The sequence below is a fragment of the Ictalurus furcatus genome, chromosome 18 (genome assembly GCF_023375685.1).
Source record: "Ictalurus furcatus strain D&B chromosome 18, Billie_1.0, whole genome shotgun sequence".
Lineage (NCBI taxonomy): Eukaryota > Metazoa > Chordata > Actinopteri > Siluriformes > Ictaluridae > Ictalurus > Ictalurus furcatus.
In genome coordinates, this window is record NC_071272.1 from 2,008,500 (window position 1) to 2,035,000 (window position 26,501).

Genomic DNA, 26,501 nt, shown 5'->3' on the forward strand with positions numbered 1-26,501 from the left:
GAGCACTGATTCCACATCACCATGATCATTTCTTCAAGGTTAACACTGATGCTCTAGAGCAAGTTGTGCATCATGTTTAGGTTATAATAGACCTTTCTCTCTATTGCTCTCTCTCTCTCTCTCTCTCTCTCTCTCTCTCTCTCTCTCTCGCTTTTCTGATAAGTAATCTGTATTCTTGTCTTGTCTTGCTGTCTTTATTTGTCTAGCTTTTCCAATGCCTCATGTCTCTGTCTGGTGCAAATTTGTCATTCAAGTTATGTGCTTTAGTGTCTGTTCATAAGGGTTAACTTTGCCACTCTCTGCCTCTCTATGCTCAGAGAATTCAATTCAATTCAGTTTGATCTGTGTAGCGCTTTTAACGACGGACGTCGTCTCAAAGCAGCTTTACAGAAACATATAAACACAGGATAGAGATTTTAAGTGTGTGAATTTATCCGTATTGGGCGAGCCGGTGGTGACGGTGCCGAGGAAAAACTCCCTGAGACGATATGAGGAAGAAACCTTGAGAGGAACCGGACTCGGAAGGGAACCCGTCCTCATCTGGGGAACGACGGATCGTGTGAAAGTAAAAGAAAGTTCACCAAAGGAGACTTGTACGTGGTAATCGCAGTCCCAAGGCCATCGCAGCAACCGTAGTCCCAGCAACCACAGCACAACTGTTCATGTGAAATTGAAGTCCCAAACCATTCCCATGGTACTTGAAGTGGCACCATCCAACGCAGTCTCCAGGCTGCACCGCTTGGCGCCGTCCTCAGTACCAGAATGTAGCCTCCGGTTGATGAGAGCTCCAACCAGAGGTAGGGCTTCAGGATGGATCAGGCAGGTCCGGAGAGCAGAAAGGGTCAGGATCACTGGCGTCTCCGTAAAATCATGTGTGGCTCGACTGAAGGAGAGAGCGAGAGGGAGGTAAAGAGAGGAAGAGATTGTGTACTTTGCATAAAAGAAAGTCTATTTATGGTAAGCTTGAGTAAACAAATATGTTTTCAGCCTGGACTTAAACACTGAGGCTGTGTCTGAGCTCCAAACACTGACTGGAAGGCTGTTCCATAACTGTGGGGCTTTGTAACAGGAAGTTCTTCCCCCTGCTGAATACTAGCTGTTTCTTGTTAGACTACGCACTGTTTTTTGTTATAAGAGCTTTTCTTTCTTCTGGTTCGCCCCTGGTTTTCCCGTCATATTGACATGCTTTCATTTCAGCTCAGTCTTGTCTTGTCTTTGACCCCCTTACGACTTGCCTTGATGCCGGCTACTCCTGATCCTGGACTTGACAATGGCGATCTTGACTACAACCCTACTGTTCACTGTGTTTTACTCTCGCTATATTTAAAACCCCTTATTGGGACTAGTGGAAGATGAACCCTCGGTTCTTTGAGTCCTTCTGGAGACCGTTATTAGTTTACGGAGGCTCTGTGGAGAGACAACTGTAGTGTGTGTGAGATTCAGTGAACGTAGGGAGCCATAGAGGGGATCATAACTAAGACACCAGTGTGAAATGGTGCAGAAATGATGCAGGCCAGAACATTTTGACACCAACATGTCAGATCTGTAATAGAGCGTTATAATCCGACGTAATCGACCTGTTCTATATGGACTGGACCCGGACAGTCACTGCACCTTCCATGATCTTCTCCGGAAACCTGGCAACAACTCGGAGACCTTGGTAAAGCATGTGTAAGAGAAGATCTGTTTATCGCTTCGACGTTCGAACTCTCGTGTCCAGCTGACCGTGAGTTTAACAATGGAGTTTCCGCATTCGTTCACGCCGTAGAGATTGCGACCTTGGTGAAGCGTATGCCCCAGAGTGAATTGAAGTGCTGGTTAAAATGTGTCAGTGTGTAAAATGGTAAGTTTACGATTGTATATTATTCCTCGTGTTGAATATCTGCGAGTGGTGTTTACGTACATATGTGTATCGGTGCATTCAGTGTAGATTACTACAAATACGGGCCAACAAATAATCGTGCAATACTCGGAAGTGGGCCAGTGCGGCTCCTTATATATTAGGTATTTGCACTTTATTTACAACGGTGTTGTCACTATAAACCTGTCTCACTGATCGTGAGACTCGTCTGATTTCATTTGGGGAAATTCCTCGTAATTGGACATATGAATGAACAGAAACTTTTCATTTTTGGTTGTGAATATAGAGCACCCTGCCCCGGAAAACAAGCTTTGAGAGAATGTAATATAAATAAAAATGTAAAAAAAATAATAATAATAATAATTAAAAAATCCGGTTTTATGTTTTTTCACTCTAGTAAGTAGGTTTATAAAGGAAATGTTCTGTTGAGGTTTGAGTATTTTTTATTTTTATTTTATTTCCTACTGACCAAAAGGGTCATTTCTATCTATAGCGTCTTGCCTTAAAAATAAATAACTGAGTAAAGTCTTTTTTTTTTTTCTTCTTTTTTTTTTTCTTTTTCATAATTGAGCATAGTGCATTCAACATATTTTTGGAGAAGAAAAAAAAAAAAAGCCTCTTTTATTTCCTAATCTATAGACTATTAAAATGTTCCTCCTCTCTGCAGTGTGTAGGTATTATCTGAACCTTCACCCAGCAGATGTAGACCCGTTCTGGGAGGTGGAGTGTTGGTGGCCCCTACCAGAGGACCAGAATGACCTTCATACTCACCTCTAGACTCCTGAACGGTAAATGATCATATCTGTCCAGCTTCTATGCGCCACATAGCTCAGATATTTGCACCTGCTAGGCATAACACACCGCCACACACTGTTTGAGGGGAAACTGCAAATTTTGGCCTGAACGTTTTCATATAAAGTGTCCGAATTTTCTGGATTTTTGCACCGAATGACATCAGATCTTTATCCAAAACCAAATAATGCATAGAAGGGACCCTGCGTGATCAAAGAACACAACACGCTGTAGTATACAAATTGGATTGAGGATTTTGCTTGCAGTGCTTTTGATATCTTTTACATAAACTAATAAAAAAAAAATAGAAGTTTATCACTGGCTAAAGCTGGAATAGCTCCTTATGGAGCTGGTGCCCTAGGTAGTGTGCTATGAAGGATGTATTGGGGATTTCAAATAGGGAATAGAACAGAAAAGATTTTTTTTTATGTAGTATGCAGTATATCATTAGCCTTTATGGGTTTAAACAGTCGATTAACTGTTATTCATACTCTTTATTCATCACCCAAAAGTGAATTCATTTCTGGAATCATTTCTCTCGCTTGCCACACGAGGGAGCTCTAAGGTTAAAAGAATTACATTGCTGCTGGATTTTCCTGAACATACTGTACATCCATGGCATTTATAGTAGAAAGTAGAAACGATTGTCAGGTGTCAGACTGCGTCTGTATGAACCTCGTGTTGGGTTTGCTGTACAGTTCACCTGTAAATGAGAGTGTCGGACCCATGGTGATTACGTTCACTGCACTTCCGACGAAACCCACTTCAGATCGTACACAAATGATCATCTCATTCCTTTTATCAAGTCAAGTGTGAATCAATATTTCTGTGATTTTTATTTCTGTAGCCAATTATTATTTATTATTTTTTTTAATCTACATGGGATTTGGACATTTCTTGCCATCCTTCATCATCCTGCCTGTCTTTCTTCGATTGACCGTGTTTATGTAAACATCTGGCTGTGTTTGCTCAATTACAAGCTTATCAGTTGTGTTATTTATGATTTATACGGATGGAAAAATAAGAATCGGCGTTGTGCATCTGTTCCGTATCAGCACAGGTCTTTGAACTGCGTGAACGTGCACATATGGAGAGGAGGTGAAAGGATAATGTGGTGCCAGTTTTTGATGAAGAAAGGTGTGTGTGTGTGTGTGTGTGTGTGTGTAAGGCAGTTCGTTTTGTAATTTTTAACAAAAGCCCCCCAGCTGCTCAGTCTCCACGTACTGGCCCTGGTTCACCAGAACTGCTTTCATCCCTTTAAAAAAATGTGTGTGTGTGTGTAGGTTCTCCCCCATATCTGAATGCAGGAGTGTATACATTTGTAGTATCAGCTTGTGTGCAGCTCATCGTATCTGTGTTGGTGCGTGTGTGCACGTGTGTGTGTGTGTGTGTGTGTGTGTGTGTGTGTGCTTTGCAGTCGTGGCTGATTAAGCATGGCGCAGGGTTTTTGTGTGTAATTAATGATGTGTCTTGTGCTCTCTCCCCTGGTAAAGGCTAATAGGATTTCCCTGCCCTGGGCTATGGCACCGAGAGGAGGTGCAAACAGAGGAGAGAGGCGGGGGGGAAAAAACAGGAGGAGGAGAGAGGGATGTGGGGAAAAGGGGGAATGATTTCGCCCTGGTGAAGAGAGATGACTGACTCCGTCTGAGGAATGTGATGTGAGAATCTCATTGACTTCCTGATGAGATGGGGGACAGCGGGAAAATCTGGCAAAAATGAAGGCGCCTTTATCGTCTTTAGAATTCAAAACCCTAGACCTGTATTGTCCGTGCACACTCAGGATATCTGACGGTGCGTGTGCTCTCTCTAGTGTGTACGACTATGTTATGTAAGGGATTAAATACTGGGGGTGTGCAGTTAAAGGTAATGATCGTGTGGCGTGCATAGACTAACCGCACAGACAAGTTAGTTACTGTTATACTGCCATCACTTACATTATAGAAACTATAAACAGTCGCTCCATCACCAGCCCATTTTCCGTCTCTGGAAGTTAATAAACTTACCGTTATAAAGCGCTGACACTGGAGACTCCTTACAGAACTTCGCCATTTCAACGAGTAACCATTCTCCATAAATAACAACGTGTTTGTTTGTTTTTTTACTCTGTTTTAGTTCTAGCTTTTGATTATGTGGAACATAATACTGTATATTAAGGCATAACATCAGAGCGTCTCAACTTTCCTCTGATACTCGTGATCTGTAACCCTTCTCACACACATTCAGTGACGTGTAAATCACACGTTAATAAGTCAGATAGACCCTTGCACTTTCAAGGGCTTGATACAGTATGTCACTAATATAACAAATAAAGCCCGTGGGAAAGTTATGATCAACTTGAACATGTGTTTAGAATGAATGAGGGTCAGAATTGTTTTTTTTTGTTTGTTTGTTTTGTTTTTTGGCCCATGGCTCAGTTAATTGAAAAACCTCAATGGCACCTAAACTGCGTCGAAAAAATCTGTAGCTGTACCCACGTTTCATCGGGCTTGAAGCCAAGTCATTATTGAGAAATTCATCCATTTTAAAAGGCAGATTTTTAAATGAAATCTAATGAAAGCAAAAATGGTCTTTTTTTTTTTTTCTTGCAAAAATGCATGCGAGATCTGAGATAATGTTTAATGGATGACCTTTTGTTCCTCTAACACAATGTAAAGGACAAATATTTCTGACAAAAGGAAGAGAGAGAGAGAGAGAAAAAAAAACAAAACAACAACCCTGGTAACTCTTAATTCTATGGATGTTTGTATGTAAATTCTGAAACTAAAGAACATGAAAGGAAGTACTGTTTCTGTATGTTCAAGAGCATATTTGAAGAAGAAGAAAAAAAAATCATTTTCCCTTGTTTTATTTTCAGGTTTAATTAATCAGTTGTTTTATCCATCCATCCATTTTCCATACTGCTTAGCCGACACAGGGTCAGGGTGAGCCGGGAGCCTATCCCAGGGAACTTGGAGCGAAGGTGTGGGGACACTCTGGACGGGGTGCCAACCAATCACAGGGCACAATCACACACACACACACACACACACACACACACTCGTATACTATGGACAATTTGGAAATGCCAATCAGCCTTCAATGCATGTCTTTGGACTGGGCGAGGAAACCAGAGTATCCGGAGTAACCCCGCCCACTTATTTCATCAGATATATATATATATAAATATATATATCTTTTAAACAGTATGTAAGCTAATGTAGCTAGGTACAAGTGTCAACCAACAGTGATATTCAATGTAACTGCACTCTCGCTCATGCAGTATTGCTTTTAGACAGCAGTTCTTTCAACAATAGATGAATATAGAGTAAGACACGATGTGGCCAAATGTTCTGTTTATTTTTGCTCCGCTAGTGGAAATAAATCCCGACGGAGCCACACTCCCATTATAGCATGTTGGCTAGCTAGCTCACATGGATTTATACATCCCCATTAAAAGGTGCTTCCGGTCAAATTGGCGTCCCTTCTTCATTTTCATCTTCATCTGATGAGCCTTCATTGAAGCCAAACGTATCCTTTGCCATATCTGCTGTTGGTGTCACTAACTCTACTGTAGTGACGGTTTCAAACTAGGAAGGACACGGAGTGGGGGACACAGTGACACCTCCCAGTGCGTTTTTACTACATATAGGGACTCTTGGAACGCCGCTTGAGCGGTCGAATTTGGGAACCGGAACTAACTGTTGTATAAAATAGTGTGCTTTTAACTACTTTAATCGACTTTAATCGTGGATTACGTGGATTAGTTCCATTTAGATGGGTCGATATGGAGGTCATGTGGTAAAAGTGGTGAGGTAAAATGCGAGAGAGAGATGAGAGCAAGGAGATGATTGGAGGTTTAAGAGATCAAGGGAAGGGACTTGGAGATGTAGAAGTGGATATGTTAGGGGAATTAAATGGAAGCTTTAGGAGGCATGATGGAGATATTAGGGTGTAGGACTAATTTGATATGGTGGACAGGTTCTGGTATAAGATAGAGGGTCTAAGGATTTCTAACCTGCCTTTCATATCTAAATTTCTGGGAAATCACATCTTGAAGCTAATAATCTCTATGATCTGGCCGTTCCACAGCGCTGAAACGATCGATATTGATACTGATGATAGTGTATATAATAAGAATTAGGTCTAGGAAATAGTGGCGATGTTAATGTATAGAATGGAGACTGGACATGTTGCAGTGTATTATGAAACGTCCATAGGAGACTGTGCCAGTGGTGGAGATGGTATGGTACAGGATAAAGGGCTGGAGAGGTTAGGGTATCCACTGAAGGGTCTCGGGAAAATAAAGTCGTTAGGATATTTAGGATGGTGGTTGGAGGCGACTGTGATTCTGAGGAGCTGATAGCGTGAAGGCACAAATGGTGTGAAAGAGAGAACAAGGAGGTGATTTATAGCAGCAGACTTTCTCACTGAAGCACAACAGGGAAATCCATTCTAAAAGCGTATCAGTGATGATGGCCTTTAGGCTGTGTGTGTGTGTGTGTGTGTGTGTGTGCGTGTGTGTGTGTGCATGCACATACAAACCATGAAGACAAAACATATATTAGAGTAATAAAACGATAAACACTTTCAAAGTTGCATAGCTGCCAATAGCTCCGTGACCGGAGAATGACTTCTATCTTTCTGTGTGTGTGTGTGTGTGTGTGTGTGTGTGTGTGTGTATACATGCACTTAAATGCTCCTCATAGCAGTATTAGTAATGTGGCCTCTCTTCTCTCTCCCTTTGCTTTCCAATAAAGTCATCTGCCTCTTCTCAGACCGTCCCCCAGGGACCAAACAGAGGGAAGGAAGACGGGTAAATAAACGGAGGCGGTAATGGTGCAGCGGCACTGACGAGCACGTCCGACTCTGTGTGTGTGTGTGGAGGCCCTCGGCACCCCTCTCACTTTACCCCTTATGTTAAAGGCAGTCAGGGGGAAAATTGGAGGCAGCACAGCTCTCTGCAAGCACACCTGAGACTGGGAAAGGAGGGATGGAGGGGGAGGAAAGAGAGAGAGAGAGAGAGAACAGATAGGAGAATAAGAGAGAGAGGAGCTGGAAAGATTTAGAAGGAGAGAAGAGAGGAAGATCAGATGGAGCAGAGGAAGTAGGGGTGGTACGGGAGACGATAATGGTGCAACAGAAATGCGGGACACTGTGGAAAGATGGTAGAAAGGGAAGGAGAGGTTGAGTGAAACAGAAGAGGAAGGACGGGAAGGAGATGGGAGTGGGGGGGGGGGTGTAAGCAAGAGGAGACAGAGAAGTGCAAGAGGGATGAAAGAGATGTACAAGATGAAAGGGAGATGAGATGGAGCAGGGAAAGAAGGAAAGGAACGCTGCGTGCGAGATGGAGGAGAGATTGAGGAAAGGATGGTGGAGTTGCAGAAAGATTTTGGGAGATGTTGAGAATACTGAGGACAAGGGATATGAGATGAGATGAGGTAGGGGAAGGAGGAAAAGCTGTAATAGCCCTAGTAGTACATTAATAGCCCTAGTATCAGTGCGGTGGTCTCTCAGAGGTTAAGGTTCTGATCTACTGATCCGAATGGTGTGTATTCAAGCCCCAGCTCTACCAAGCTCCCACTGTCCAACTTCTCTGTTCCAGAGATGCCATATCATGACTGACCCCGTGCTCTGACCTTAGCTTACTAACAAGCTTTATACAAAGAATTTCACTGTACTTTATTTGTATACACTCACTAACCACTAAGAACACCTGTATCTCCGCATTCATGCAATTATCAAATCAGCCAATCATGTGGCAGCACTTCAGTTAATGTTCACACCAAATATAAGAACGGGAAAAATAGGATCTCAGTGACTTTGATTGTGACATAGTTGTTGGCGGTAGATGCGCTGGTTTGAGTCCATAAAATGGTGCAACCAAAATAATAATAATAATAATAATAATCCAGTGTGCATCAGTTTTAGGGGCAGTAATGCCTATTGCCAGTCAGAGGAGAATGGCCAGGCTGATTTAAGCTGACAGGAAGGCTACAGTGTGGTAAGAAGAAAAGCATCTCGGAATGCTCACAACGTACCAAATCATAAGGCAGATGGAATACCATGGCAGAAGACCACACTGGGTTCCACTCCTGTCAGCCAAGAACAGGTATCTGATGCTATAGAAGGCAAAGGCTCACGAAAACTGGAAGTAACAGGTGAAGATTCGAAAAATAGCAGGGTGATGGTTTCTTCGCAATGGGTACAAATAAAAACTTTGAATCAAGGTCAAAAGGGATATGCTTCGCTATGAAAAAGGGAGAAGTCCAGTGATGAATAGAATATTGTTCAGGCTTATATTATTATATAATATAATAAAGCCTGTGTAGAAATAAGACCTTCCGCAGACGTACATTGATCAGCCATGACGATAAAACCCACCTGTTTAATATTGTGTACATCCCACTTGTGTCGCCAAAACAGCTCCCATCCATCAAGGCATGAACTCTGAAGACCTCTGAAGGCGTGCTGTGGATCCTGTGAGTTTGTCCAGCACGTCCTAGAGATGCTCGATCGGATTGAGATCTGGGGAAATTGGAGACCAAGTCAACAATTCCTGAACGATTTTTGCAGTGTAGCAAGGCACGTTATCCTGCTGAAAGAAACCACTGCCTTTAAGGAACACCGTTGCCATGAAGGGGTGTACGTGGTCTGCAACAATGTTTAGGTAAGTGCTACGTCTCAAAGTAACATCCACATGGATGCCAGGACCCAAGAGTTTCCCAGAAGAACATTGGAGGCTGCAGCCCGGAGATTGCTGAGGACGGTACCGCTTGAAGTACCAATAATAGTTTTGGACCTCAATTCCACACGGACGTTCTCGCTGTGGTTGCCGGGACGACGGTTGCTGCGATGGCCTTGGGACTGCAATTACCACAAACAGTTTTGCACTCAGGTCTCCTTTAGTGAACAGTAAACCATACCTTCATGTACAAACCATAATGAACTTTCTTTTACTTTCACACGATCCGTCGTTACCCAGACGAGGACGGGTTCCCTTCTGAGTCCGGTTCCTCTCAAGGTTTCTACTTCATATCGTCTCAGGGAGTGTTTCCTCGCCGCATTTCATATTTTCACAGCGTTGGCAGAAAAAGAGGGCTTACATAAAAATAAATCTGGAAAACGGGGTAAATTTCGGGCCTATTAAGTCATAAATCATAGCGGCTCTGGTTCTTCTTTAATTCTTTTTTACACGGTGCTACCAAGATGAAGAGGCTTCTTATTAGGAGCTCTACTCATCCTTGACTATGATTTGGTTGCTATAGTGACCGCTTAAAGTGAGATTTAATTACTAAAGTTATGTGAATGAGCTCGACTTATCTTCGAGGTTTCTGAAGCTGCCGGCAAGATGGGAGAGTTTGTTTGTAAGGTACGTGACCTTGGTGTTAGACGCTCAGATATACCGTCTGAGGAGGCACCGAATGTTAAAGAATGCGGGCTAGCATCTCGGCGTGATCCGTAACGCTTCCGTGAAATATCATGCATTTCATCGGTACCACACGTGCGTTTTCCGAAAGAAATATGATAAAAATGTCTTGTTTTTGGATTTAGGAATTTGTAAAATAAATGAGGAAAATCTAATCGTATTATTCCACGATTCCTGTAAGATTCTTGTCTAGCTGTTAAACCTCCATCCATTGAGTACGTTTTAACCTCTTCGCATAGCTTAATATATTTTTAAAAAATATTCTTAGGTTTATGCATCGCTTCCATTCAGATCCTGAGAATTCAAATCCCGAGACTTATTTCTTGCTGGAAGCTCTGTCTGTGGCCTCCTGGCAGAGGTAAACTGGGGGTTAGCACAACTCATCAGTTACCCAAAGAGCAAAACCTATGCTTTAACTCGGCTAAGTGCACCTGTGACGATATTTTCCGTCGAGTTCTACACGTTATACACTTAACTATGGAGACTTCAAAATGGGAACAGGAAAATCCTTGATTTAGCAAACAACAGCATGCTTGCAGATGCATTATAACGGAAATGAATCGTTTTAAAATCTCTGAATCACATTTCTTTAACATTGAAAGTGATGGATGGTTCAACGGGATATTGTGATAAATAGTGAACAGAAAATTATACGTAAGTAAAATATAAATAGATAAATAAATATATATCCACAACGCCGTTGACTTCGCAATTACGATCGGTCAAAATGTATTGAAAATGCACGTGATAAATGCTCTCACCAAAGCTGCTCTCACAGTTGTAATTCAAATGACAAGTTCATCTTAATGTGCTCATTCTAATAAGTTATTGTTCCTATAGTAACTCGGGGAATTGCACGGCGGACACGCACAATCTCAGATTGATAATAAACAGATGAATAACATTCTGCTGTTTAACAAAGAAAAACACCGGGTTCAACCAGGGGAGAGTCTCCCAGACAGCGGAATTTGTGCTTTCTTGTTTCTTGGTAACATGAAAAGCGTCTTCATGAGAAGAACGAGGTTCTGGTGAGAGAATGAATGTTTATAGGTGCTACAACATATAGGTTTCAACATCGAATGTTACTGTAGATGGTTAAAAAGTACGTGGCCTTCCTTAATAAATTAACGTCATTCATCAAAAAAAAACAAACAACCAAAACCTAGTTATTGTAATTAGTGTTGTGTAAGAGGAATAAAACATCACACCACCCCATTGTTGATTATATTCTCCTAACTGCACACTCTGTTTTGTTGTATTCCTCACTTAAGTCTCTGAAGTGTTCATCTTTCTTTGTGTGTGTGTGTGTATCTATGTTTGTATGAGGGTGTGTGTTGCTGTTCCTGACCTCCAGGAGGTGCTAATCTACGGCCATCCTGAAGCACAGATGCTGCTTGCACCCTCCCTTTGTTTCTCTTCCTTTCACAGTGGAGAGAGACCTCAGCTGTTTGAGGAGATTCCCCATTATGGCCTCAGTGTTCTTTTGTAAATCAGTTCCATTAAAAGCAAGGTAATGAAACAAAGGTTAAATGGAGTTGAACAGCACTATGCTGCTGTAATGGCGCCCAGTGACAGATGACTATGTTGGGGCTGGGCTTTCAATCACCTAAAGATGTGTGTGTATTATGAATAAAGGCCGATATGTGGATGGGGGGGGGGGGGGGGGGGGGGCTGTTAAAATATTACAGAATGGCAGAGATAAGATGGAAGCTTGGTCGGGTTCCCCTTTAACGTGACACGATTCAATATATCGTCAGTACCCGATTGGTGTTGTAACATGTCAGACATCACAGAAATATAACTAAAGTTTATTCAACTATACTCGACTGTAGCAGTCACTCCACATTTAATGCTTGGTATAGTTGTAGGAAAGAGAAATTCAACCAACAAATATGTTCTCATCTCACGAGCTCTGTTTCTGTCCACGTATTTTGGTGCAAATTTTTTTTTTTGCGCTCAATTGAGGTGGATCATTTTTTTTTAATTTATTCGATAAGCAGACATGCACATAAACTATGATGGAAGCACGTTTACCGAATACGTTCCTCGATGCGCATCAAAAAAAAAAAAAAAAGTCATGTGACTTTGCCTCAACGAATCATTTGATCGGATAATCGACTCGGGAAAGTGAAAACATCAGAGCGCGAGATGCTCCGGTTTCCCCCCGGAAGTGACGGTTTTGTCCTCTTGAACACGTGGGATGGAAACGGTGCGGCATTCACAAATGTTTTATGTGACGTTTCAATTCTTCTGCAAAACTTAAATTCGCAACTTGGATGGAAACGTAGCTAACGAAAGGTAGAAAAATGGCGGGAAAGGTAGTACGGCTTATCTGTGAACGGCATATTTTATATCGTCATGAACGGTAAAGGTCGCACCTTGAAAAATAATAAAAAGCCCGTATCAGGGCTCATAAACAGAATAAAAAAACGCGTTCACACCGTAAAAACCCGGTATTATAACGTGTCCGTTCTCGTGTTCCTAACTCCAGCATAATGCTTCTAAACTGGTTAGAAAACTTGGTCATCCAGTTCCTTTCGCATTTGTCTATTTAGAAGTCGAATGTAATACAATAGTGGATTTGGGAAACTCTTAGACTTGGCGGAAATCGTGTGACTTTGATCCAAAAACATTTGGCAGTTGGGAGGAACATTGTAGTGTACATAATAAGCTGTTGGGCTACATGAAATGGGAAAAGAACATTATTAACCAGTAGCAAAGATTTAAGTAAGAAAGCAATTAAGGTTTTTGTTTCAAAACAGTTAAGTATGACTACTTTTTTTTTTCTCCCGAATGTTTTTATTCTTAGCAAAACACCACGTTTCAGGTTTTTTAAGTCCTGCCATACACAGTTCCTATTCAAAATGAATGGCCTTCCACTTATTTCCCCCATCTTCCATGGAGCCTATGTTTTATACAGCTGCAGGATAAAGGTGTTAAGTCTTTCCAAGATCTCTATAAAGATTGCACTTTTTGTCGATATGTAGATTTTAGTCGTGAGTTTGCGTTTCCATCTTCTCATCCTTTATATTTAGATGTTTTCATGTACCTTATCTCTGTTTCCAGAGTTTCCAGCTTCACCATCAAAGAAGCCTCGGGAGGACCTGTTACTTTTAAAAAAACACCAACCAAAAGTCTTTAATGACTAAAAATTTATAACCAACTTCTCCCTCTACATACACCCACATTCGGAAGAATTAAAACAGCATGGGAGGACGAATTGGGACCGCTGTTTACAAAAATGAAGGTGGGAGGGTGCAATAGACAGGATACATACAAGCTCGATATGTGCCCAGCTTTGTCTCATACAATTTAAAGTATTGTACATTTTTCAAGAGCTTGGCTAGCTGAAATCTATCCCAGATTTTGTGACACTTATGACAGATGCCAGTACTCTCCTTGTAATTTAATCCACATGTTTTTCCTCTGTCCAATGCTGCGTAGATTCTGGCCTGTCTACTTTATCACTATGTCTGCAATTCTTCAAATTAAAATTGATGTCCGCCCCGGTATAGCAGTTTGTCTCGGTACAACACAAAGCAATTAGATACACTGGATACATCTTTAATAAACAGGTGCAGCCTGTTACTCCTTTGGCCTGTAGTATTAGGAATCGGAATATTCTCTTTCCATGTTCTCTGTACAGGAATATTCTCAATGTTTTCCATATTCTATGTTATTTATTAGATTTGTTCATGTGTCTCCTGGTAGAAGAGGTACTTTTCTTTGATTGTATTAAATATATAATGCTTTTCCTAATTTCAAAAAAAACAAAAAAGAAAGAAAGATGAAATGTAAAAAATATTAGCCTTCAATCTGTAGTTATTTACAACTAATTTTTGTAGCTACAAGATTTTTTGTACCCATTACACTCGTGCTTAAATGATTCATCTTCGCTAACCATTTAATCCTGGTGATGGTTGTGGTGGATCCAGAGCCAATTCCAGGAAAACTAGGTTTGAGTTGGGAATGCACTTTAGATGGGATCAGGATTGAACCAGGGACGTTGGAGCTGTGAGGTAGCCCTGCTACCTGCTGCACCACTATGCCATGCATATGCCATTTGCCTGGTCAATTATGCCACCTACAATGAATGGTTACTACAGGACTAATAATATTAAAACATACTGATTGCATACTGATGAATGCAGCTGAAGCTCGTGTACCCAAATAGATTAGCCAAAAATAGAGAGATAAAAGGAGAAATCGCATAGCACAGAATAATATCTTTTTAGTAGACACTTTGCATGTTTAACTCTTGAAACCACAGCTGGGTTGGGAGGAAACTCTGTGTTCATCAAAATGTTTATTGTTTTTCAATGAATGAAAACAGATCAGAGTTTTAGAACATGGGGGAAAAAAAAAAGCAGTCAAATGGAATGATCTTGGACAAAGAAATAAACCAAAACCAAAACGAGTGGGCTCAGGTTTAAAGTTCACTACCCAATTCGCAATTTATTCCGAATTTCTGAACAAATGCACTCGCTGGTTTCTAGCCGTTTGTACACAGACCAACAACCTTTGCTAGTCTGTAAATAATAACAAAAGCAAAACTGGACAAAGCTAACAGGTATGAGCACTAATATGTATGATGCCATACCATAAAACCGAGTCCATGCAAAAACCAATGGCGATGGAAAGAATTCCAGTGTTTATAACTGGTCTGTTGAACTGTAGAAAGTGAACGAAGAGATTGTGAGCAAAGAAACAACGTGACGTCCTTGCAATGTTTGAGCCGCATGACAGTTTCGTTTTCCTGCATGTCATGACCTTGAAACATCTTTTCATCCTGCTCAGAAGAGCGCCTCTGGAAACCGGAGCAAATTTAGCCAGTGGGGTTTGTGGGATTTCTTAAGGGATTGGGTGGGTTCCTGGTGCTAAACTTCCAGTCTTGTGTCCTGCACCACATCCCATTTTGCTCCCTATTTATCTGTCCAGAAACCCCAACCACCCCTACCATACGGTATTTTCGCCCATCTCTTGCCCACTGTAGTTGGCATTGTTGGCCAGTGGGTATGGTGGACTCGGTCCTGTCCCAAATCCGCCTTCACCCTGTGCATTCGGGTGCAACTCTGGGCTTGGTGTGTCATCGTGTGACATCACGTCTGTGAAGCGCTGGTCGTCTCCGGAGCCCGAGCTGAGCAGGAAGGGAGCCTCGGCAGGAGACTGAGCCTGAGACGAGGGTGGACCATGAGGGAAGAAGTCGTAGTTGACGCCTGTGCCATAGTAATCACCCTGGTACTCTGGAAATCAAAAAAAGTGGCCACTGATTAGAGATGCTTTAGATTTGTTTGGTGATTTCATTTATCGTTTTTCTTTAAATGATGTATAGAATCATATGGCTGGTCGATTATCTAGCTTATGAATTAGCTTTATTTAATTAGAGTGTTTTTACATCATATTACGTTATGTTTGTCGCCATGTATATGCAGCAGTGGAATCTGCTACCCTCAAGTCCTCAAACAGAATTATACTTAAATATATTTTATAACTAAGATTTGAAACTCAAGATTAAACCTATAAATAGAAGATCAGACACTTTATTCAGCTGCATATTACCCAGTAACTCCATTAGCACTTCAGTTGTTAGCTAAAACATACTTTGTAGCATAATCAGTTTTTTTAAATTTTTTTTATGTCAAAATGGTGAGCACAAGCAAATATAATGTGATATTCTAAAAATAATATAACGAATGTCAGGGGAAAAAAAACAGCAGATGTGTGTCTGTGGAAAGGTTTGTTGTGAAAACCCGGAGAGACAAAAAAGAAGGCTGTGATCTTGGCAGCAACAGAATGCTTAGCATTGAAAACCCTGAGAATTTGGTTAGCATTGCCAGATTCATAGGTTAGACAGGTTTCTCTAGACGATAAAGCTATCGGAATGGTACGCCTCTATACTTCTTATATTTTCAAGTCTACAGTATGCATTTTTCTTTGTCCTGTAGCACCCGCTGCTGTGTGTTAGTTTTGGCCTTAGGCTAACTATATGTTGTTTTTTTTTGTTTGTTTTTTTTGCTAGTTTGTAGCAAAAGCCTGATGTGAAATCATGACCTAGAATATTTGTTATGCTTGAAAGCAGAAAAGCAGTTCACAGGGCAGGTAGACATCACCAATTTTTAGCTAAATTGAAACGTCCATTCTCAGCATGGCCACGAGACATGCTGCTAACTGATATGCTAGCACTGAGATATGCTAAGAGTGCAAAGACTTCTTAGCCAGGCCAGAGGGTTTAAGATAAACCTTAGCAAAGGGTTTAAGAATATAGTAACAATAAATAACATGCCAAAAACTCTATTTGGTTTGGGTCTCTGAGGTAATGTTTTAGAGGCAGTGCAAAAATTTTTTTGAAATGATTTGTACAAAAATACAGTGTACAACATTGTTTTTTGTTTTTTTTTCCCCCACTGGTTTGTAAAGGAAATGAAAATAGGGAAAGTTCTGCGGTGAATAAACTTCAGTCGAGGTGATAAAGTAATAGAACAGTCTTTAAGACGGTGGCAGGGTTCAACCAAGGGACAATGGAAAGTCAACGAATGTGCATTAAAGACAGTAATGAAATGCCGGGCTATTCTGTTTAACACATTTGTGATTTGGCATTTAGATGTTCAACTGGCTTTGATACAGTGCAAAAGTGAGGGGAGGGAGGGAGGGAGGGAGGGATGGAGGGAGGGTGGGTGGGATGGGGTGGGGGGTTTTGGCAAGGGAATAAATGGCAAGAAATTCAAATGAAAAACTATTAACGAATGAAGGAGTAAACATAACTGCAATAAAAAAGGGTTACTGTAAGGTAGAAAAGAAGAGACCTTGAGGAAAAAAAAATAAATAAAAAAATCGGCAGTTAGTTCCGTTATTTCTCTCCAGGCCATACAAAAACACAATTACTCTTACATTTACCATTCCATAAATGTCTCTCTGAATCACAGACTATCTGCTGAGCCACAGAGAACAGAAAGCAGGACTAGAGTAATGCATTCTCTTCCTCATTGCCTCCAGCTATGCAGCGTGAATTCACGCTAATGTGGCTTATTTACTGTACAAGCACAAATAGTCAATAACTGGCGACACTGGGAATTCTATGCCTTTAGATTACATGCCACTTTGGTTTGACAAATTAACAATAGATTCTGCGACAAAGCAGCAAGTCGCTATATAAATAAATAAATATTTAAAAAAACAACAAAAAAAAAACCAACCCCCAGCACTGCTGGATTTGTAACAGATAAATGCACGTTCCTCCGATTGTAGATGTCATGTGTGCCTTTGATTTTGAGATCGAATGCCGTTTGAGGGGGCACTGCAGACTTCGTTTCCCAGCAGGCATTGCTTGATTCATCCCAATTTACTCTGTATAGAATGAGTAAACCTGCCATCTCTCAGCTTGAGTACTTCACGCTGCTACTGCGCGCTTCTGTGCCAGACGAGGTTTTCTCAGGTGAGGCTATTTTGCGACGTGAACAGTAACCAAATCTAATCAAACGTCTGACTAGATCTACTACGCTTAAAAGCGCAGATTGTGACCGCGTCCCTAAAAACCTGATTAGAGATGCTGCTCGTGAAACGTTTGTGCTTTTAGATTTCAGTCGGTTGAACAGTCCCGGTAGTACACATTCTTAATAGGAAAGAATGAGATGGAGAGAAATGATGGGATGGGATGGGTAGGTGGGTGAGGGGGGGTAGTGAAATAAGTAAGCGAGGGAGACGGAAAAAGGAGAGAGTAAGGTGATGGAGAATCTTTTGTCATTTCAAGGTGAGGCAAAGGGTCTGTGATTTGAGCGTTGCCTGAAAAATATGCTTTTGTCCTGTGTATGAAGGACAATTGGTTGTGTGTATAAACGGGGAAGGGAAAATGAATAGACGGAGGTTCTTTTTTCTCTCATACCTCCATAGTAGCCGTATCCCCCAGGGCCAAGGAGATCAGGCTCGTCAAGTCTGCTACCCAGCGGCCTCATCCTCCTTGGTCCTCTGAAAAAAGCATGGCGCCGAGCGCCAAGGGCACTGAGCTGCTTCATCCTACGTTCCTTTGACCGTCTGTTCTGAAACCACACCTGAAAGGAAAGACATGGATGGAGAGACAAATATAGGCTACAAATAAAGAAGGCCGTAGAACAACTAATGTCCGATGTGAGTAACTGACATTTTAGAATATTTACCCAAGCTTCTGAGATTAGATTGTTTTTTTTTGTTGTTGTTGTAAATTCATACATCGAAATCACTGGCTTTCGCTTTACGTTTACATTTACATTCATTCATTTAGCGGACGCTTTTATCCAAAGCGACTTACAAATGAAAAGCGGCTTTCAAAGGCCATTCAGAATGACATCAGAATGCATTTATATACAGTAAATAACATTAAAACCTCTCACAGGTGATGTGAATAACACTGATGATGTTGCACCTGTCAAGGTGTGGGATATATAAAGCAGCACATGAACAATCAGGTCTTACAATTGATGCGTTGGAAGTGGGAGAAATGGGTAAGCGTGAGTATCTGAACAACTCTGACAAGGGCCAAATTGTGATGGCTGGACACAATAGTGTTATTCAGTTAATATAAATCATAGTCACGGTCTGATTTCATTTATACTGTATATCCTGAAATAAATGGGCAGGCAGTTTGTCCTGAAGCAGGATGTTATCCAATAGATTCATTTCAGATTCATCTCCTGTAACCGGTCTCATGTAATAGCTGAAACCTGCATTAAATGAAGATATTCTTACTGACGTGTACTTTTTCACGAAATTGCTGTTGCTATATATATATATATATATATATATATATATATATATATATATATATATATATATATATATATATATAACAACATATCCTAGACCTAGTTCTTACTGTAGATCTTAAGAGTCATCATTTAACAGTATCCTAACACTAAACGCTGAACCAGATGACATGACAATATGAGCATCTACAGCCTCAGACTAACGCTCTCGACAATATTAATTGTGATTAACTCGGATTTCTGCGTCTCAACACGTAGTGACAGCAGACAGAAGAAAAAGAAAACACCCTATAAAATGTGTCTTCAATCATATTCCGTATCCCGGAACGGGCTTTGCGTGTACTGAGAACCTAACTATGATGTATTTTTTGTTTACATTCAACGTGTAGGGTTAGCTGTATCCAACAGGATCTAAAGTAACTGTGATCTATAAACCCTTTGTAACATAAAGCGTATAACTTGGCTTCAATCGCTACGAGTTGTTGTATGTGACAGTCTGTAAATGCCTATATATGCCATAGCGCATTATTTAATCGCCGAGTTTGTTACGGTTCAGCCTTCGCGTTGGACGTATACACCAGTTTTTAGTAGTGAGCGTACAGGCGTACCATTCAGACAAAATAAAACCGTGAAGTTTGCTGTGCTATCTGTTAGCTAGAGGTCATATTCGCCCCGCGTCTCTTTGTCCTTTTAGCTGAGTGTGTAGTTTTATGTGCAGTATTAGCTTGCTAGCTCGTGATTAGCTGATTTGCTATCAGTCTATTATTGGAACACATTACCGTTAAATATATCATCAGGCTCCATCTGTTTGACAGTTGAGCTTTTATTGTTGGCTTCTTTTTTATTTATCAAGTATTGTACTTTTATTCTATTTTACACACTTTTTAAATGATGTTTTACAGTATATACTCCCACTGGATTACTTCCATAATTGACATTGATCCCCCGTATCGAACGTAGAAAGATGCACGGTAATTTCATATCGACCCGTTTTGCATCATGCTCCACCCATTTCTCTTCAAATCCCACTGTAGTACTAGTCCCTGCTCTGGGGGGGCTAGTGTCCGGGGCACTGCTCCATTGCCCACGAGGGTGATTAATTAAATACGGTAACGTTTATTCGTTTAGCAGATCGGTGTTTATCATTAGTGCATCTTTCTATGTTCACTGGAGGATCAATGTAAATGATTAAAGTAATCCAGCATCATCCAATGACGTTTGCGTACGCAGCTGCGTGTGGCAGATTATGTAAACAATTTGAAATGATGCACGTTTAATTCATACGCTTTACTATGGCGCATGTTTACCCCTGGGTGTTCATTAATACATTAACTGACAAACACGTGCTGACGTGTACTTAAGGTGGTCGTTATTCACACATGAATTCATAAGACTCACAAAATAGTTAGAGTTAGGTCTTCAGTAGTTTTACTAATGATTACTACATGCTGATTAGTTAACTCATCATTAGTTCATATTTAAGTAAGTATTAATTCAGGTATTAGTGCATGATTATTCACATAGTGTTATTGTAAAGTGTTACCAATATAAATAAACAAATATTATTATTATTATTATTATTATTATTATTATTATTTTCCCTTCTTTTTCTCCCATTTCTGTCAATTTCCACCGACCAACCAGCTCTCCCCATCATACCACAGCAACAAGCTGGAGACGATGAAGGCTAAATCGTGCTTCTGCCAAGCCCCATGAAGCCAGCCAACCCTCATTTTGCATCACAGGCCAATGTAACACACTTGGAGGAAAGTTCTATTTGCCCTCATCTACATACATGAGCTCAGAGACAACCACAATTGGCTAGTGTCACCTTGATTGACAGGTACTCTGTACCGGTCATCCATAGTGACACAGTGACAACTAGACTCTCTTGGCTCCTGGCTCCACAGATGGCTGTGGAATCACTGGGATTTGAACTCACAATCTCCTGTTGTTAAGGTGAATTCTTTTCGGTTATATATATATATATATATATATATATATATATATATATATATATATATATATATATATATATTATATATATATATTTTTTTTTTGTGAAGCTGGCAAAATTTTCACAATGACCAGTACTTGTTACAATTCAAATAAGTGCTCTTTTGTTGAACACGAGTACTTATTTTTCTTTTCACAGGGGCTGAATATACTTTCTTTCGAGGTGAAGTGACTAAGAAATATGCAACGAGCTGTAAAAGCACATTAACGTTCAACCTCTAGTTTCTATAGACTTGCACTCGTATGAAATCATGTATACTTATTACAGCCTGGGTTAGGATTTGGGGCTGTAATCGAAAAGGTATGACCTCGTTAGAGAAAAAAAATATATATATATATATAACCCTCCGTGTTTTCATCCAGCATCTGGACCATTTATATTTATTCCCAGCATACATTCTTACACGATTAGACCTCTGACTTCCCAGATGCGTGTCACCGTCAAACATGTCAACGTAAAAAAAAAGATGTTAAAAGGAGGTTTTCTACCACAGAGACAGTGTGTTAGAAACACTGCACGCTATTGTCAAACATTTGCATAAAACTATCTGCGAGATGAAGCTTTTTTTTTTTTTTAACACAGCAGTCCAGCTAAAAATGGTAAAATTTTAACCTTGCATTTCAAAAATGTGTATTCAAAGTGTGATTTTCACAGACAGGATGAGGTATATATTCACACTAACTTTAATACAATCAGCTTTCGGCGGCGAAGTAGCATGGAAAAAAAAAAGCAAAAAAAAAAAAAGCATGAAATCGTCCAAATTAAAGTGACACTCTTATTCTTGATAACACAGTGTAACAATGTTTTTGCCACTGCATAATGAATCACATCAGATATATATATATAATATATATATATATAAAATCCAGACAAAAGACAATAGACAGAACTAAAGTGAGACCAGCTTGTTTAGAAAGAAAAAGAAAGAGAAGTTTAAAAAAAAGTGTATCCATCCAAATAGGAATGAATTTTACAAGAAAATCAACCGTCACAACAAATCATCGCATAGTTTCCGTCAGGGACTGTTGTGTTGGATATTTTTAAAAAAAGATGCTTAAAAAAATGATGTCATCAAAAGACCGAGAGCCGAACACACACACACACACACACACACACACACACACACACACACACACACAACCTCATCATTCCTCCCATAAATGATTTCTATCGCCCTTTATCTATGTCCTCTTCATGTATACAAAGCTTTTACAGCACTATACAAGTTCTGAAATGAAAAATCACATGAACGTGAAAGAAAACCCCACTAAAAAGAAAGAAAGAATGAAAGAAAGAGAACACATACCCAGCGTGTGCACCTAAAACCTTTTAAGCATTCCTCTCCATGCTAAGCAAACACCTGCTTATTGAGAACAAGCGTCTAACTACCGTTGGGTAGATTTTTATGGAAATGTTTGCCCTCCTCCTGAGTGAGCATTGCTTAAGGATTACACACACACACACACACACACACACACCCTGCTGCACCGACACAGGCTCCTTGTCCACATTTACCAATAACCATTAACATTTAACAATGCAATAAGCAGCAATAATAATAAACAAAGGTCAAAGGCCACCTCCATTTTGGCTAAAAAAAAAAAAAGAGCCAAAGCAATATGATTATCGATGTGTGTGCATGAGTATAAATGCACAGTGTGTGTGGAAGGGAGAAGAGAGAAGCTTGGCAGTGAGCATGTGTCACGGTTTCGGCCTAATTTGTGCCTCATTACGTGAACATCAGTGTGTTAAGTAGGAAAATTTACGAACGTCTGTGTTATGTGAAAAAAAACAAACAAAAAAAAACAAACCCACTACTGATTGCCATGCAGCAGTCACACATGGACATGGAAAATATACTTATGTGTAGTTATGTAGTATATTTATTCATTACATATTCCAATCATTTAATCAACATGCTTAACAAATGCTTCTGGACACAACTGTTACATGAACTGTTCATCAGTCGAAGGAATTATACGATAAAATATACAATCAAATAAGCGCACTACAAGGAGAAAAAATTGTCTAGAACAGGGGTTCTCAAACTTTTTTTTTGCAGCCCCTTTAACTGTAAAATAAATTCCAAAGACCCTATTAACATAAACCTAATATTCAAATATTAGGCTCATTATTGAAATGTTTACAATAATATTTTGCGTATTTATTAGAGGCTTTTGATTTATTATTTGTTTTTCATTCCTGAAATTTCAATCGACAGAACAGATTCGGTTCAATTTGATATTATTTATAGGATGGTTGATTTTTGAGTTGTTGAGATGTGGATTAAATGAGTGACCAAGTGAGCCGTCAAACAAGCTAAGAACTATATATATATATATATATATATATATATATATAAAAAATATGGATACATATAATAACCTTGATAATGATGGGGTGTGATGTTTGTCAACAAATTAAAAAAAAAAAAAAACATGCTTCATGGATCTGTAGGGGTTCCTGGACCCCGTTTTTAAGAACGTCTGGTCTGAAAATATATTGAAATAAACAGTAAACGCGATATATGTTTCTCTTTAGATTCTTATGTTTTATCTGATGGCCAGATCTTCAGCTGAACTGCAAAACTTTCATAAGTAATACGTGATCAATTCCATAACACTGTTAAATGATTAGCCTAAGCAGATTCTGTGGTAAATATTTTCATATAGTATGTAATGCTCACGCGCCACTGATACACAGTCATCAGTAGTGGCATTTTATATTCGAAAATTAAATGCAGTATAAGATCATTTATCTAAGAAGATAATTAAGCCATACGTTTATTCCTTCAGTAAAACTCAATTAACTGTAATAATTATACTGGGTTAAATTATTTAAATATAAATATGTACTTTTCGTTTTTATGTTTTGTTCATTTGTGCAACAAAAAGCAAAAAAAAAAAAAAAAAAAAGTGATAACTTTATGGTAGTTGATATCCTTACTTATACTAATGAGGAAATAGAAGGATCATTTTTTTTTTTTTTTTTAAATTTGGAGATTTAATTGAGTTATTTAGTTATTTAAGTGTGAAAAACGTATTACTAGTTCTACAAATCTATTAAAAGACACTCTTCTTTCCTTGTACATTCTCTCCACATCAAGCCAATTTCAATAACGTAGAGCCTACGTTATAACAATTCATTTAAAAATAGCAGATTCTACAATGAAAAAAATAAATAAATAAAAATCAAGCACAAAAATGAATTAGTGCCGACTACAACGGCCTTCAACCATCAGAAAACGCTGAATTAAACAGTAATAATATTACTGCGAAACGCGTGCAATTTGTAAATATGTTGTTTGTTTGTTTATTTATTTATTTATTTATTTGACTTTCAGACTCACAAGGCAGGTCTGCGCTGAGTACTGAATAGCCTTAGAGAAAAGTCCTGAACTTCATACCTGAATAATTCCGATTCTTATGAGCAACGTTACGTTTTTATCTTTTCACGTGTGATTGTTCACACGTGGTTTTCACACCTAGGGCATTTTTTCCCCCACGTGATTTCTCCAGAAGAATAGATATTGTTCACATGGTGCCACGTGCTATTACTTGAGTTCACATGTTTTTATTTACAGAACATGTTGAAATGAACTTTCACAGTTTCTTTGTTTCTTTCTTTCTTTCTTTTTTTTTAGGTGATCACATATTATTTATATAGTCACAGGTGGGGGGAAAAAAAACAAACTCGCACGCGATTAAATAAATAAATAAATAAATAAATAAGGGTAGAAAACTGACATTATGTGCCGCAAGGTTAAAAGCAGGATAATTATAATTATGATGATGTTATTATTGATTGAAGCGTTTATGCGCGCGCGCAAAAAAACCCCCCAAAAAACAAAACAACAACAATAAAAAAAAACAACAACAACCCTCAAAGCGGTCTAAGAGGTTTCCACGGTGCCCCTGCGTGCTCATTACCCACGTGCGTTAAGACAACTTACCTGAATGACCCGCATGTTGAGGCCGGTCTCCTGAGCCAGCTGCTCGCGGATGTGGCGTGTAGGTTTCGGCGTGGCCACGAACGCCGCTTTGAGCGTCTCCAGCTGTTTGGCCTTGATGGTGGTCCGCGGGCCGCGGCGCTTCTGGCACGCGCTCTGCTCCTCGCCCTCGTTCGCGTTCGTGTCCTTGTCCGAGCACGTGGAATTGTCCGTCTCTTTCGGGTCGTCCGCGTTTGGCTCGGGCAGGTCGGGCGACAGGCTGCGGTCGGTGCACGACGACACTGCGAGACACAGCCATAAAAATAAAAATAAATAAAAAAAACACGGAGTTTCTAACGTGGAAAACGTGGCGTACAAGAATATCACACGCGTGAACACACGTCGGGATCCTAAATGATTTCGAACGCTATGTAGCACATTTACAGGAGCAGCACTGTAGGCCTGTATGCACTGCTATCATTTATCACTTGTATCTTTAATATGGATCTTTCACCTCGAAACGTGGATAGAAAAAGGTTTCAATACGCCTACATAATTTGGCCGTAATGACCTTTTCAGCGTAAAGCTTTTAAGGTGCACTACAAACACCTTTCTAGGTAACAACATATAACATAGGTACAAAAGATTTACCCTTGACAGCCACAAGGAAAGATACAGTTTAGTACCTGAAGCCCAAATGGCAACATAAGGTCTAATAGCCAACCTATTATTTCAATAATTTAATGCAATGTATAAGCAGAAGTGTGTGTGTGTGTGTGTGTGTGTGTGTGTGTGTGTATTCCTTCTGTAGGCTTCCTAACATTTTCTTGATAGTAGCTTATTAATAGACTCTAACCTATTTGTACTAGCAGGAGGATATATATATTTTTTAAAGATTACAAGTCGTTACAAGAATGCTGTCAATAAAGGAAATGTAGTCTACGTGTAAATGGACTACATATTAACACACAACCCATATTTATTTTATGCAGATGTCCAGACGAAGTGTCACACCAGACAAACGTGCAACCTATCATCATATCATCATATGTAATTATCTGAGACATCAGAGCTTTTTATTACTGAACTGTTCACCCACAGAACCCAGACCAGTTACACTGTGTTGGAATATTAAATAAATAAATAAATAAATAAATAAAAACAGTTTTTTATCATATCTATTTACAGGCATTTCCCTGGTGATTATTAATATTGCTGTTAGTTTTAGGTCGACATTATTTATTTATTTTTTTTTTGTAGATCATTCATGGTTAACCAAATTCAAGTGACCAGTCAATTAGCCTAGGCTATTATTATTATTATTATTATTATTATTATTATTATTATTATTATTGTTATTATTATTGTTGTTGTTGTTATTGTTATTGTTATTATAATTATTATTGTTGTTGTTAATAATAATAATAATAATAATAATAATAATAATCTTCTTATTATTATTACTATTATAAATAAATGACAATCACAACTTTGATAGTAATCGTAATCACATAAAATGCCACACACCACTGAAAACCATGCATTATGCGACAATATATTCTTATTTCTTAATTGTGTATTCTCCCCCTTATATAAGATACTTGCCTACAGCAATAAACGAATGAACCTATTGCTCGACTTAGTACAGTGTCACTACTTCACGTGTCCTCGTGGTGGCGCTTTATCGATTTGAGAAACGAGGCGTGAACATAAACAAAAGCTACGCGTACTGCAGACTTGTAGCGCGCCGCCTGACATGCGTG

General features: G+C 39.5%; 1 protein-coding gene across 1 annotated transcript in view; it reads right to left on the reverse strand.

Moving 5' to 3' along the window:
- Positions 1–14,349: 14,349 nt before the first annotated feature.
- Positions 14,350–26,501, reverse strand: part of lhx5 (LIM homeobox 5) — a 16,991-nt gene continuing 4,839 nt past the window's right edge. The window contains exons 3-5 of the mRNA XM_053649513.1: positions 24,763–25,040; positions 17,938–18,103; positions 14,350–15,301 (exon numbers count right to left, since the gene is read on the reverse strand). Of these exons, the coding sequence (XP_053505488.1) occupies positions 15,012–15,301; positions 17,938–18,103; positions 24,763–25,040 (734 nt within the window). The 3' untranslated portion in view covers positions 14,350–15,011. The remainder of the gene's footprint in view (positions 15,302–17,937; positions 18,104–24,762; positions 25,041–26,501) is intronic.